At 40.8% G+C, this 14,983-nt stretch overlaps 1 protein-coding gene and 1 pseudogene across 1 annotated transcript; one reads left to right on the forward strand and one right to left on the reverse strand.

Moving 5' to 3' along the window:
* The first annotated feature begins 5,969 nt into the window (after positions 1-5,969).
* On the forward strand, positions 5,970-7,610 carry LOC143604286 (3-ketoacyl-CoA synthase 9 pseudogene; annotated as a pseudogene).
* A 332-nt stretch (positions 7,611-7,942) lies between these two features.
* Positions 7,943-10,769, reverse strand: LOC143604284 (uncharacterized). Its single transcript, XM_077080815.1, has 4 exons — positions 10,463-10,769; positions 10,188-10,370; positions 9,955-10,136; positions 7,943-8,110 (listed from the first exon to the last, which is right to left on the reverse strand). Exons 1-4 carry the CDS (start codon positions 10,767-10,769, stop codon positions 7,943-7,945), a joined length of 840 nt encoding a protein of 279 aa, XP_076936930.1.
* Between the last annotated feature and the right edge of the window lie 4,214 nt (positions 10,770-14,983).

Genomic DNA, 14,983 nt, shown 5'->3' on the forward strand with positions numbered 1-14,983 from the left:
CGCGCACTACTGGTAAGTCTTCAATTCTTCGCTCATCTCCTTTCTTCTCTACGACATGCGCCAGGAAGGCGCAGCACCCTTTCCTTAGGCACTTTCGCGCCTTTAGGCACGAAATCAGTTTCGTCGCAACTCCCCTTCTTTCCCCTTGAATTACCAAGGTTTCTCCGTTCAACAGTGGGATCCGAACCTGCTTCTCATGGCAAATAACTTCCGCGCGGTTCTCGACTAACCAATCCATACCTACCACAATGTCAAAACTTCCCAAGTCTATTGGCAACAAGTTAATATTGAACCCGTGACCTCCCATGACTATTACACATTGCTCAGTTCTTTCGTTTGCGCATAACTGCCTACCATTGGCTAGTTCTATAGTATAAGGCGTGTCTAGCCTACTGGTTGCTAGGCCTAGGAGTCTTTAAACTCAGCGGATATAAAACTTAGGTCAGCGCCAGTATCAAATAAGACAGATGCAAAATGTCCGTTAAGCAAAAACGTACCGGTTACCACATTCGGCTCTTCTTTAGCTTCGCCTGCGCCGATCACAAAAGCTCTCCCGCGAGCTTGGTTCCCCTTTTGCGGGCAATCCCGACTAAAATGCCCTGGCTTCCCGCATGCGTAGCAGTTGTCGCTTGCTCCAGCTTCTCTGATACGGCAATTCATCGTCTTGTGCCCTGGTCTGCCACATTTGGCACATTCGATTCTTGCGCATTCACCCTCGTGGTGATACTTGCATTTGTTGCACCATGGGCGAGGCCCGCTGTATCCTTTTCGTGGTGGCTCCGCGGCCTGAATCGCGTAAACCCTTGCGCTTTCCTGCTTCTTGAACGGTGGCTGCTTGGAGTCGGACCCTCGGTGGTGAGAGTTCCATTTCCTCTTGGGATCAGAGGTTCGCTGCTCGATTCCGCGCGTAGTCAACATACCCGCACGGATCGTATCCCTTGTAAGGGTGATGGCCCGCGCTACCGCCTCATCAAAGGTTGGAGGCGCTGCGGCGTTGAGCGGAACCCTAACAACAGGAGGTAACCCAAAAATATACCTCTCGATCTTCTTTTCCTCCGTGTTTGCCATGTCTGGCACCAACTGGCAAAGTTCGTTGAACCGGTTGTTGTAGGCGTCGATATCCGTTCCTACCATGGTGTGGTTCCAGAATTCCTGTTGTAGACTCTGGATTTCTGCGCGAGAGCAGAACTTTCTCATCATCATTTCCTTCAGTTCCTCCCAGGTCTTGTGGAGAGCAACTTCTCGCCCCAATGTTTTCGTTTGAAGCTTCCACCAAGACGAAGCTGCCTCTTGGAACATGCAGGTCGCGTAAAGGACCTTCTGGTTCTCACTACATCCGCTAATGGAGAGAACTGTCTCCATCTTGTCAATCCAGTTGTAGAGCCCAATGGCCCCTTCGGTTCCCTTGAATGGCCAAGGCTTACAGGCCATGAATGTCTTATAGGAGCATCCTTTGTCCAAGGCTCCTGATTCGGGTTCTGGGGTCTCATTCTGACGACCCTGACTTGATTCGGCCTTGCTGGCCTCATGTGTCGCAATCGCCTGCGCGATTATTTCCGCGAGTTCCTCGGGTGTCATGGTAATTCCTTTGGCTTTAGTTGAGGCATTCTCGCTTTAAAAGAGAATGAAAATATATTAAACTTAGCGCATGTACTCTGAGCACATAATGTTATCATTATTTACTAGACAGTGTGACCCGTGTTCCTAAGTGTGTGTGTAGTTTCTTTTGAAAATATTCTTTGAAAAATATTTCATGCGATTCCCCAACGGTTATAGTCTAGGTTAAAACTTCTTTTCCTAGTTCGCTATAACCAGTGCTCTGATACCAATCTATCACACCCGGCCCTGAGCGGCGGAAACAGCCGGGCGCGCACGAGTGGGGATTGATACTTAAGCACGGGCCATTGCAAACATTCAAAGTAAGATTTTCATTTCGCATGAAAAGTTTAATACAACTACATTACATTGTTTAAAAATTACATAAAAACATCCAAGTATAAAAATTGTTGAAGATTTCCACGCCATATCCCCATGCGCGGCGGGAACAACCACGCGCATCGAAGGGATAGAACTAAAATCTTCCAAAAAGCTAGTTTAGAAGTTCAGCGTGAGGTGCTCTAAGTGTGACTCCATGCGCTACCTAGTTATCTCCTGAAAGACACGTAAAAACATTTGAATCAGTATAAACTGAGTGAGTTCACAAGTCTTTGTAACTTGATAAATCGTATTGCATCATAATCTTGATACAATTCATTCTGAAACATAATTCTGGTAGCATTATTAAAACACATGCTTGGTAAAACATAGTTATATCAACATATTCTGATAAAATCGTTCCGCGGGTTACGCGCGAACATTTCTGGGAACTGTGCTCGTCTATGCAAAGTGGCGCTGCCACTACGAGCTAAAATAAGTAATACCGTCCCGCGGGTTACGCGCGAACGTTTCAGGAACATGTGCTCGTCCATGCAAAGTGGCGCTGCCACTACGAGCTAAAATAATAATTCCGTCCCGCGGGTTACGCGCGGACGTTGTGCCGGAAAACAAGGCGCTCGTCCATGCAAAGAGGCGCGACCCCTACGAGCGGGTTCAATCCCATAGTACTGCCCCATGACCATTACTAGGCACTCGTCCATGCAAAGAGGTGCGACCCCTACGAGTGGGTGGATCAAACCAGCAGTCCCTACCCTTAGAGTTCCAATGGTAAAGTGATCACTTACTCGAGTTCTAGCGCACATACATCGAAAACCTTAGATAACCGTTTGCATTACTCATCATGAAACATAACTTAAACACATAATCGCTTGCATAGCTTGTAAGTATACCATGATAAAACATTATTTAAGTACGTGTCCCTCGCCCCGAAAACAGTTTAAAAATAGTGAAAACAGTGAAAATAGGGGCTGTGAGACTCACCTGAGGTTCTTGTTAAGGGATTAATCGAGATTCGGGTTTTCTTGGTGTTGGCCCCGGAATCGAAGGTCTAGAATACGATTAAATAACAAGAAGTATATATATTAAGATCAAGAAATAGGAGAATATAAGGGTTGGAAAGTAGATCTCAGGTTATAACCTCGGCTTACCTAGTAACTGGAACGGAATCGAAAATAACGGATGCTCGGGAGATGATTAGTGCAAGTTTGCAGTTCTTTGGAGTGTGTTTTGAGTGATAACTTAGGTTACATATTTATAGGCAAACTCAAGGGAACACAATCCCTTGCTTTAGGGGATTGAAATCTTTTCATATCTAGGGGTAATGATGATAAAGTATGGAAATTATTATTGTTTATTGTTTACTTAAAAGTGGAGGATGTGAACAAAAGATCTTGATTTGATTTGGACAGGACATGCAGGTCTGGGGTTGGTGAGAAATAGGGTGGCTGACAGTTGACTTTTCATGTTACAGTGTGCTTTTTTTTCAGGTACTTTTGTCAGTGTACAGTAAAAAGTGGAAAATCCTGAAACACGCTACTGTTTCCTTTTGGGCGGGAGTAATCTCCTTATGTCTGGAGAATAGACTAAGTGTTCTGTGCGCATCACTTTGTGCGCATAGCTTTCTGCGTGTAGGACATTTCTTTGCTGCGGGTAGGTGCGTAACCTTCTCGCAGTTGGGGATATTGAGTTTCATTTGTAGATTCTCCAGGTGGTCTTGGTATTTCAACATAGTGATCAGTCATGTTGAAGTCAATTCCATCTTGGAGCTTCAGACAAACTAGCTCTCAATGTTCCCGCCATGCGGGGAGGTTAGTTCCCTTCCGCACGCGCATAAACGATTTAGGATGCACCCGCCTTAGCATTATGCGGGATGGTCAACCCATAGACAACAACGTTTAAGTTACATGAAAACATAAAGCCAAAACTTTCACGCATGGCGCATATAACATATGCTCACGCTGGTTCTTAACATGGTGCGCTCGCGCAGGGCGCACATAACAAATGCACGCGCTGACTAACATGGCGCGCTCGCGCAGGGCGCACATAACAAATGCACGCGCTGACTAACATGGCGCGCTCGCGCAGGGCGCACATAACAAATGCACGCGCTTAATATTTACAATCACCTAATTATTAGGTTGATTACTTAGTTTAAGGGATTGGGAATTTACCGGGTGTCACATTATCATTTTACTCAAAACTCGTATCGACCAAAACTCATGTTGAGTACCTAAACCTGTTCTAACACCTATAACCGAGTTAATTCGAACCGTCATGTTTTTTTTTCAAGCTTATTTGTGCAGCACAACCTAAGTAGCACAGGAACGGGTACGAGACCAGGAAACGGGGATGTTTCGGGTACGAGAAACGACAAAAATAAAAAATCCAAGATACGGGTACGACCCAAAAAAATATAAAAAAAAATACAAATATATTGAACAAAGTCATAATAAATTGATTATGATGAAGTGATGATTGATGAATTATTGAATAATGATAATGAGATTATGAGAATTGAGAAGATTATGGAATATGGAGTATGTTAGTATGGAGATCTACTCATGATTTTGAGATTATGGAGTATGAGAAGATATATCATATAATATGGACATTTTGTTTGTTTTTTTTCCTGCCGTCAAACTAAACTCAAATGTCTCCTATTATAATTAATTTATAAACCTATTTTAGAAATTTGAAAAATCAATCAAAAAGCCATAAAATTTCAAGGAAATGTTTATGAAACTTCTACGACGCCGTACCCAAGCCCGGAAACTTATACATCCCGTCCCCATTTTCTGAAGCGGCCGGGAAACGTGTCCCCACGTCGTCCCCGGGATGGGGACTCCACTCTGTTTCGCGTTTCATTGCTTCCTAGAGCACAACAACAAACGTTTTCTAAATTCATATCTTTACTTTCCAAATTTGTTGACAATTAGTCTAAGAATTGTTATAATGACTAAAAATATATTTCCAAAGACGTTTAGTGTAACGCTCTAAATTTTCAATGTAGTTTTCGAGAATAATTTTTTTATTATTAAATGATATATTTTGATTTATAATAATAAAAGAGTATCAAAACTTTGTTAAAAAGTCATAACTGTGTCTAGAATGAATAGTGAGGGGGCAAGGGCTCTAAGGTTTGAATTGATTAGGGCTGTGTAGGGTACGTGAGTAGTGAAGATTCATGACTTATGAGCATTAAATTAGCCTGATTAAAAGGTTAGTGTGTATTTTTTTTACATGAGTCAAGTCCTAGTCTAGCCGTTTATGAATTTGAAACCTCCGACACCTAAATCCCTTCTATGTGTTCATTGAACAAGTAGTATTTAAGGTTAAGATACAACCTTGTTCAGTTTCTTCAAAATTTACCTAATGAGACAAACCGAAACAAAAGAGAACCAACTAATTATATGGAGCCCTGGACGATTCCAATCATGTACCAAGTGGGCCACTATTAGATAGGTTTGTAAATTTGAATTTCTTTTTTAACAATGTTTGCGCCTGAAACTATTTCAGATAACTGAGTGAGTTATCCTGAGACGAGATTTCAGTAATCTATTCTAATTTTAACATTCCAAGTCTAGTTCACTTAGAAACATCATTAAGAGAAAACTTTGCACCTCATTAATTTAGGTTTAGAATATGAAACTATAAAGATCCGAAACTTAATTTGATCATCACTCTTTTAATTGGACCAAAAGGTAAATGGCGTTTGATTAAATTGGAATAGCCCTAGCTAGTTAACCGTAGTTTTTATTTTCTTAGAATCTAACAAGCTTTGGTAGGTGAGTTGAAAGCAAGTTTCAAATAATTTATTACTCACAAATGATTTAAGTTATTTGATAGTACGTATTTAATGCATTTAACCTTGTGTAATGATACAAGTAACAATTAAAAATATTTCTCTAATTATTGAAGAAATCATTTAATTTTGTGACACGTGGCCCTTGGCAGTTGATGGTTGTATAGACTTTTATTTCACAACGTTGTATCTACCTGTCTACCATTCCTTACTCTATATATACCATTTCCCCTCTTACTCACCCTCATACAAATCATATTATTCTTCAAGTAAAAGTTCAAAATCTCATCCTAGCTTCAACCACCAATGTCCAACTCATCCCACCATAACTCTGCCTCCGCTAGTGGCGGCGCCACCGTCGAAATCCAACCACCACCGCGCCCGCTCCCTAACTTCCTGAATAGCGTTAAACTAAAATACGTTAAACTAGGGTATCATTACCTCATGTCACATCTCCTCACCCTCATACTCCTACCAATAGTGGCAGTCACCGCGGTTCATCTATCCCAACTAAACTTTGATGATATTATTAAACTTTTTAACCTCCTCCAATACAACCTCATAACCGTCATCGCGCTATCCGGCGCCGCCTTGTTTGGGTCCATGACTTACCTCATGACCCGACCCAGACCCGTTTACCTCGTTGACTACTCCTGCTACCGCCCACCAGACCACCTAAAGGTCAAATTCGACGTGTTTATGGAACGCTCGAGGCTCCACGGCGGTTTCAACGAGTCGGCACTCGAGTTTCAACGTAAGATTCTAGAAAGGGCCGGTCTCGGAGAGGAGACTTACCTCCCCGAGGCGCTACACAACATCCCGCCCGCTCCATCAATGGAGGCCGCGAGAAAAGAAGCCGAGGACGTAATGTTTGGAGCTCTTGACAATCTTTTCAAGTCCACCAACATTAATCCGAAAGATATCGGAATATTGGTAGTAAACTGTAGCCTTTTTAATCCAACACCTTCCTTATCCGCCATGATAGTCAATAAATACAAACTCCGCGGGAATATCAAATCGTTCAACCTCGGCGGCATGGGCTGCAGCGCGGGCGTGATTGCTGTTGATCTAGCGAAAGATATGCTTCAAGTCCACCGTAAAACGTACGCGGTCGTCGTCAGCATGGAAAACATAACTCAAAACTGGTACTTCGGGAACAAGAAGTCAATGCTGATCCCCAACTGTTTATTCCGAGTAGGCGGAGCCGCCGTATTATTGTCCAACAAATCCTCTGATAAACGCCGAGCGAAATACAAGCTCCTTCACACCCTCCGCACCCACTGCGGATCAAACGACACCGCTTTCAACTGCGTCTACCAGGAGCAAGACGACTCCGGAAAGGTCGGAGTTTCACTATCAAAAGACCTGATGGCGATCGCGGGCAACGCGTTAAAATCCAACATCACGACTTTAGGCCCGCTCGTGCTTCCGATCAGCGAGCAGGTTTTGTTCTTCGCGAGCTTAATCGCTAGACGAATAATGGACTCCAAAATGAAACCATACATACCGGATTTCAAGCTAGCATTCGATCATTTTTGTATTCATGCTGGCGGTCGGGCGGTTATCGACGAGCTGGAGAAGAACTTGCAGCTGTCGGAGAAGCACGTGGAGCCGTCGAGGATGACGTTGTACAGGTTCGGGAACACGTCATCGAGCTCGATATGGTATGAGCTGGCTTACACGGAGGCCAAAGGGCGGATGAAGAAAGGAAACCGCGTGTGGCAGATTGCTTTCGGTAGCGGCTTTAAATGTAACAGCGCCGTTTGGGAAGCCGTTAAAGAGGTGAAGCCGTCGGATAGTAACCCATGGATGGATTGCATTCATAAATTCCCTGTGAAAATAAGTTTTTAATACACCCTGGTTTTTATGTTTTTGTTTTTATTTTTCTTTTGATGTATGTATATGAATGGCTGAAAAGAAATGTTGTGATTTTACTGAAAATCTGTTTCTTCCCATCAAATTGGTTCTGTGTACACTTAGGTGTTGTTTGTTTTTCCTCAGAAGCACTTCTCCACCTCTTTTGTCTGCATTGAGAAGAGGGCGCGCAGACGTTGGGTTCTGCAGTGTGTTTGTTTTTTCGAAGACGTTTCATTAAAAAACGTCTGCGCGCCCTCTTCTCCCAGAAGTGTTGGTATTGCTACTTCTCACCTCTTCTAACCCAATTTCTTTCCATCATTCTTCTTATTCCATCAGAACTCCCAAACCTTAATCCCCTCCTCTCTCCACTGCCGCCCAACTCCCCCACTGAACCCCGTCGCTCCACTGCCGCCCTACTCCCCCACCGCTGCAACCCCGTCGCTCCACTGCTTCAACGCCGCCGCCCCACCGCTGCAACCCTGCCGCCGCCTTTCTACCTCCTCTGGTGCATTCCGACTGTATTCATACAGTAAGGACCAAATAGAAACATATAATAATAATAATAATAATAATAATAATAATTGTTTCTTCCAGTGCTGAATTGGAAGAAGTCAACGTCATCTTCTTCTTCGTTGACTTACCGGAACACAGTACCTGATGGGGATTGAATGCTTATTAATTGATTTATAGTTTATGTATTGATTTGTTATTCTTTTGATTCAGATTGAAGTTGTTTAATAATGTTGTTGATCAATATATAAATAATCGAAGTTTTATATAATTTACTATAAAACGATTACAATAAAGTGGCAGGCAAACGGGCAACAAGCTGCGCCACATCAATTAATATGTATGTTTCACTCATGCCATTGCTAATTTGCTAACAAAAGAGAAATTATTATTATCAGCTTATTTTAGCAGTCTGCAGATGTTAAAAAACAAACAATCTTCTTGTTTCAGACTGCAGAGTTTTGGTCCACCTCTTCTGCTACAGATGTTGGCAGATGTGGTTTCGCAGTCTTCTGACATTTTACCTCTGAAAAACAAACAGCACCTTAATGTGTAAAAACAATTTCATTGATTTGTAGGCTTCCACACCACAAATAGGAAAATATAATTGGTTAGCAGCTAGCAATTAATTTATACGATTTCATATATATAATGATATATCATTGGTAAGCTAGCTATCACCATCTTTAAGGCTACAAGGTCATTTAGTGACAATAATTTCTGTTACCCTACCAAAATATAATCAATAGTTCGTGAGTGAGAGCAAGTCTTTTTTTATAGTGTTATTTAAAACATGTAGTGTTGACTTTAGATGTTATAACTAGATGAGGGAATCTTGATACACCTAATTTGATATCTAGCCTTTTCAACTATAAGACCTTTCTTGTGAATTTTCTTGATTCGTAACGGCAATCCTGTAAAACAGACACCGTCAGCCACACCACAAGGTAGGGGATCTGTGATCACCATTCGACGTGAGAGTTAGTAATTGGTCTTTAAATATATAAGTACAAGAGCATAAATGTTAATCGGAATGAGAGCATCTAAGTTCTTCGTCTCTGTTGCTATTTGTTGCGGAGAAATTAAGGCTAATGACAGGGCCGGCTCCGAGAATGAATAATATAATACATATGCTAATTTTTTTAAACGACATTAAAATTAAAACAATAAAGGTATCAAAAATATCGTCATAAAACCAAATACAATAATATCTAATGGCTAACCGATAATTCGTGACGCTCTTCTAGCATTCTTGACAACAAATTGTTTGATTACCTTTTCTCAAATTTATATTATCTAAGATTTTGCTCTCGATAGCTATCATCGCCAACCCATTAAGCCATTCTTGAGACATTGTGGATCGTAAGTAATATTTTAATAACTTTAACTTTGAAAAGCTTCCTTCTGCAGATGCCACTGTGGCTGGAATAGTTAATAATATTCGATACGCAATCCTTGCATTTGGGAAATATTCTTGAGTCTCGTTCAAATGCTTCAAAACTTCAACAGGGCTTTTTAAATTCCATGGTATACAATGTGTCTAATGAGCTCAACTCCATATATAGTTCCTCGCCATCAATATCCGATCTTCCTTCAAACTTGAGTGCATTTTCAAGATAATTACAAGACAACTTTAGATCTTCATCATCAATTCCCCTCAAGTTATGTGGAAACAAAAAACCAAATAATTTCTCATCGTTTTGAATTGATCAAATCTTGTCTCAAGAGAAGCAATAGCTTGATCAGTAATATATAAAAAATAATTTACTCTAAAATTCTCTTCACGAGTAAATGAAGTTTCTTGGCTAGCTACTTGAACTCTCATCACTTTGTTTTTTCCTTTTAATTACACGTTTTTGTGCAAATATCGGGTCAATACCCATTTCAATAGCAATCTTCTTAGCTTCATTAATAGCTTTTGAAAAACCATTTTCTCTAAAATCCTTGAAGACTTCAATCAATCTCTTTATTTCTTTAATAGCAATCTCAAGGTGCATGTCTTTTGATTGTAACCTTTTGCTCACTATATTCACTGTGTTTAATACTTCATACCAGATAACAATTTATACCAAAAAGTCAAAACCAAATTCATTTTCTGCTATTGTAGTTGCTTCATATGCAGTTGCAGGATCACCATCTTTTTCTCCTAATTCAAGTAAAGCCTCCCCTACATCGGCAAGTTGCAATTTAATAGCTTTGACACTATCGGCACGGCTTTCCCAACGCGTTTGAGACAAAGGCTTCAGACTCCAAGATTTAACATTATCTCTCAACATTTGCCACCGATTATTAGATTTCGCAAAGATAGTATACATTCGTTGGATCTTTCCAAAAAAAAAAAACTCTTTCTTTTAGTACAACTGGTAGCCATATCACATAGTGTAAGATCAAGAGAATGGCAACCACAAGGAGTGTAGAATGCTCTAGGATTCTCATTTAAAAACCTTGTTTGTACTCCTTGGTGTTTTCCTTTCATGTTTGCTCCATTATCATAACCTTGACCACACATATTATTGTGTTCTAAACCAAGAGACTTTAACTCCTCAACTGTAATTTCAAATAATCCTTTCCCAGTGGTATCATTAACATTTAAAAACCCTAAAAATGACTCTTCGACAGTAACAAAATTAGATGATAACTTTAAATACCTCACAATTATAGTCATCTGTTCTAGGTGACTTGAATCTGGAGTACAATCCTCGAAGTCTATACCACCCTCCACCCACACTCAATAAAAAATGTGTTGTTATAATGGCAATGAATCTCGTAAGGCGTGTCGACGAGTATTGAAGATTTGGCATTCCTCGATTAGCGTGTCGAGCAAAGTAAAGCGGCGTTGGAGTGCTGCTCGTGTCCCTAGAGTTTCTATACGCCATTAAGGTTAGGCGTAATAATGAATTCAATATAATTTGGCTTAAGCCCTAAGTCGAGGTTATACTCGATACCTCGATAAAAGAAAAGAAAACATAACAAAGAAACGAATGAAAGTATGATTATGAATATTATTGAATACGTATATATGTGTGTAAGTATATATGTAAATATTCTTTGTTATGAAAATATTATTTAATGAGTATTCTTAAATAATAAAAGAAAATGATTACGTTTCTTGGAGAAGAAGAAACGTCGGGTTTTCAATATAAACTAAAGGTTTATAATTTACTTTTAAACTAAAGGTTTTCAAGTAAATAAGAATTGAACTAAAGGTTCAATCGAGGATTGAGATATAAGACTAAAGGTCTTAAGCCGGATCGTGTATCCGACTAACAAATATTTATACTCGTACTATAGGTGCGAGATAAAGAAAGGGAAAGACCCTTGGACGGTGAGTGAAGCCGATCCTAAAGAGACAAGGTGAATACGTCCCCAAACTTTTACTTACTTTAAAATGAGTCAAACATGTTATTTGAAATAATTTACAAAGAACTATGTGTTTCTAAAACCGTTATGAATAAGGGTATAAACCTAGCCCTCAGGCTGTGGTATACGTATGTCTGGATCCTTACATAGGTGGTACTATGCGATGAATGGGCATGATCGCAGCACCCTTGGTCGTAGGACGCTCTCCTGCAGGGAGTACGACCGTTGTGTATATTTACGGGTACTTAACTAAGTCAAACGTTGCGGTGTTTGCTGAGGTGACCTAGCGTAGAGGCTCATATTTATAATGTGTTATTTGACTTTGTTATCCCTAAGCCACGTCGGGCCGAGGCAGACGTAGTCTTGAGGGGTAATAAATAAAAGATAATATTTTTGCGTCAGCGTGTTCACCAGCATTCGTTGCTGACGTATTTGATCACATTTTGCAGGTGAACAAGTTTAGCGCTTGGAGCATCGAAGTGCTATGTATATAAATCCGATGGCTCGGATTTCTTTTATAAACTTAACATGGTGGTTTGTAATTATAAACATATAACGTTTTGTAAACTCAAACCGGTATTTTATAATTTCCGTCTTTTGAATATATATCTAAGTTACATTTTTGATCCTTAAAGTTTTATAAGACTTCCGCAAACTAACACAACTCTGATTTATTTACAAACACGATACCAACTTATGGGTCGCACTCCTAGGCCCTATATGGGGGTGTGACAGGTTGGTATCAGAGCCATCGATCGTAGCGAATTGGGTATCATAAAACAATACCCAAGCTTTGATCCAAGTATGAGAAATTATTTGATTAATTGTTTTAAGGATAAGCTAGGCTGGTAACCTTTCAATCCCTCTCTACATTCTAAACCACCCAAAATTGATAGATGTCATTCAAAACTCTCATGGAGAATTTTACTCGCAAGTCCAAGGAAGCCGGTATAACCGAATTTTACCCCGAGGATAATATGAGCGATGGATATTATGAGGCATACTTCAATCAAGACGTGGAACATGATTTGACCAAACCCTTATACTATCCCGGAAGCAGGCATTATCCGATAGAAGTACCCGATAGTCCACCCAAGCCAAGTGTTGAGCCACCGAGACACTCCATCTATCACCCACCAACCATGCCGATGTATCAACCATCACAAGAACCACAAAACTATCCCACTAGATATTTTCCAAATGCACACCCATCCTATACTTTTCTTTCAAACCGACCCATAAAGGAAGAACCACGAAGCCCATCCTCCGATTGGATGCAATGTCATTCTGACCCATGCCGATGGTTTACCGGAAGCTCTACTTTTAACGATGTTAGCTCTCAACCAAAGAATATTTAAGGGCCGTCTCGCAAGCCCAAGATGAGGGTAATGATGCCCTACTAAAGCTTCAAGATGCCCCCAATAGAGAACGAAACTGCACAACCAATGGAGGAAGATGAAAATGAACCTGAGGAAGAAGAACCCACTGAAGAGAAGGATCCCGATGAGGAAGAAGGTCCCGAAGAAAATGATGAGGACCTTGTGGAGGAGTCCGAGGAAGAAATGGAAGAAGAGCATCCTGAAAACTCTAACGAGATGACAAGCTAAATGAATGGATCACTCACTTCCAATCCAAGCTACGGTTCCGTCGATCCGTATGTTCAATATTTGGAGCAACTAAGGAACCAAGCTTCATCAAGCTTCCCGCCATTTCAAGGGAGAATTCCTTCAATTCAAGAATAAGCCGATGAAATTCGCGAGCAAAATCAAGCCGCTAAGACATACCTCTACCTTGCATCTGATCAGACTTATGTTCCGTATCCTGAGCCGTGGAACCATTACGAGATGGTAACACTGGGTTATCGTGACCCACCTCCGCAGTACGGATACCCTAACATAGTCCCGCAGTCGAACGAGGAACATCTGGATCGTGCATTGCACCTATGACTGGAGGAAGAAGGTAGATGATAAAGAGAAGAGAAAGAAGAAAGTTGGAGAAGCACTCCTTCGTAAGTGCAACAAACTAATGAAGGTTGTGAAGAAGCTCTTGAAGGACTGAAGATGGTGGAACATGATGTGAAGACTATATGTGTAAAATAATTTTGTGTGCTATGTGTATGAATAAAGAACGTTTGAAACGTTCTTATGTAATGATAGAACCAGCTATATATATATATCGTGGGAACGATATATATATGTATATGTATTGTAAAAATATATACATAAATATATATATATATATATCTTTTGGATATATATATAATCTGCAATAAATAAAAAGTGTGTTTGAAAGAAACGTTGTTAAAATTTTCAGACTAATTGAAAAAGATAAAAAGAAAGAAATGTCTGAACAAAGCAATAATAACGAGAATGCTCGTAAAGAGAAAGAAATGAAAGACAAGGGGAAAGGCCCCGAGAATGAGCAAGAGGAAGAAATTCCTGAAAAATACATGAACAAAATTCAAAAGATGATAAAAGATGTCGTGAGGGAACAATCTATGAATAGATCTCATTCTAGGCAATCTCGAAATTCTCGAACTGCTAATCCTTCCGTTCATCCATCTCGAAATCCGAAAAGTCTCGACCGAATCCGTCTCGTGTCGAGGAAAGTGTGCATGAATCTAACGCCAACGGCGGAATTAGACATGGGTTCAAGAAACTCAAGATAAGCGGTTGTTCGTTTAAGGATTTCAAGTACTATGGACCGAAAGAGTTCCATGGTGATAAGGGAGCCATTTCAACCGTGAGGTGGCTCGAGGAGATGGAAACAATCGTGATTACTAGTAAGTATTATGAGGTTGAGAAAATTCAGTATTCAGCCCTTATGTTTAAGGGTGAAGTATTAGAGTGGTGGAATGCTTTGTTGATGAGCAAAGGAAGATATGTAATGTGTGGTTTGAGTTGGGAAGATTTTAAAGCCTTGTTGATGGCTAAGTTCTGTCCCATGCACGAGACCGATCAGATTCAAACGAAATTTTTGAATCTTAAGGTCGTTGGGACAAACCTCGGCGAATACAATACTAAATTCCATGAGTATTGTCGCCTTGTTCCCTAGCTGGTTCACCCTGAGTCCAGCAAAGTCACAAGATATATTTGGGGACTTCCGCGGGAAATCCGCGACATGGTAAGGTCTCACCTACCACAAACCGCTGACTCTGCAATGGAGTTGGCTGGTTATTTAATGGGCGGCATGATTCGTAACAAGGAAGAAGACAAGAAGGTTACGCCACCAACAGCTCAAGGAAGAACAAGTGGAGGGAATAATCGATTTAAGGGAAAGGGCGTGAACCAAAGCCGATTTAATTCAAACGCCCCACAATGCAAGACTTGTAGGAGGTATCACAAAGGACGGTGCAACTTCTCCCCGCCTCATAAAGTGTGTGAATCTTGCAATCGCACTGGTCATGATGCTGCGGATTGCTGGAAAAAGAGAATGACTTGCTTTAACTGCAAGGAGATGGGCCATCTAAGTTTTGAGTGCCCAAAGAACAAGCCCGCTGCTGGTGGAGCGGGTGGAAGT

This window comes from Bidens hawaiensis, unplaced genomic scaffold, assembly GCF_021521415.1.
Source record: "Bidens hawaiensis isolate Kalapana, Puna unplaced genomic scaffold, B.hawaiensis_p1.1 tig00064641_1, whole genome shotgun sequence".
Lineage (NCBI taxonomy): Eukaryota > Viridiplantae > Streptophyta > Magnoliopsida > Asterales > Asteraceae > Bidens > Bidens hawaiensis.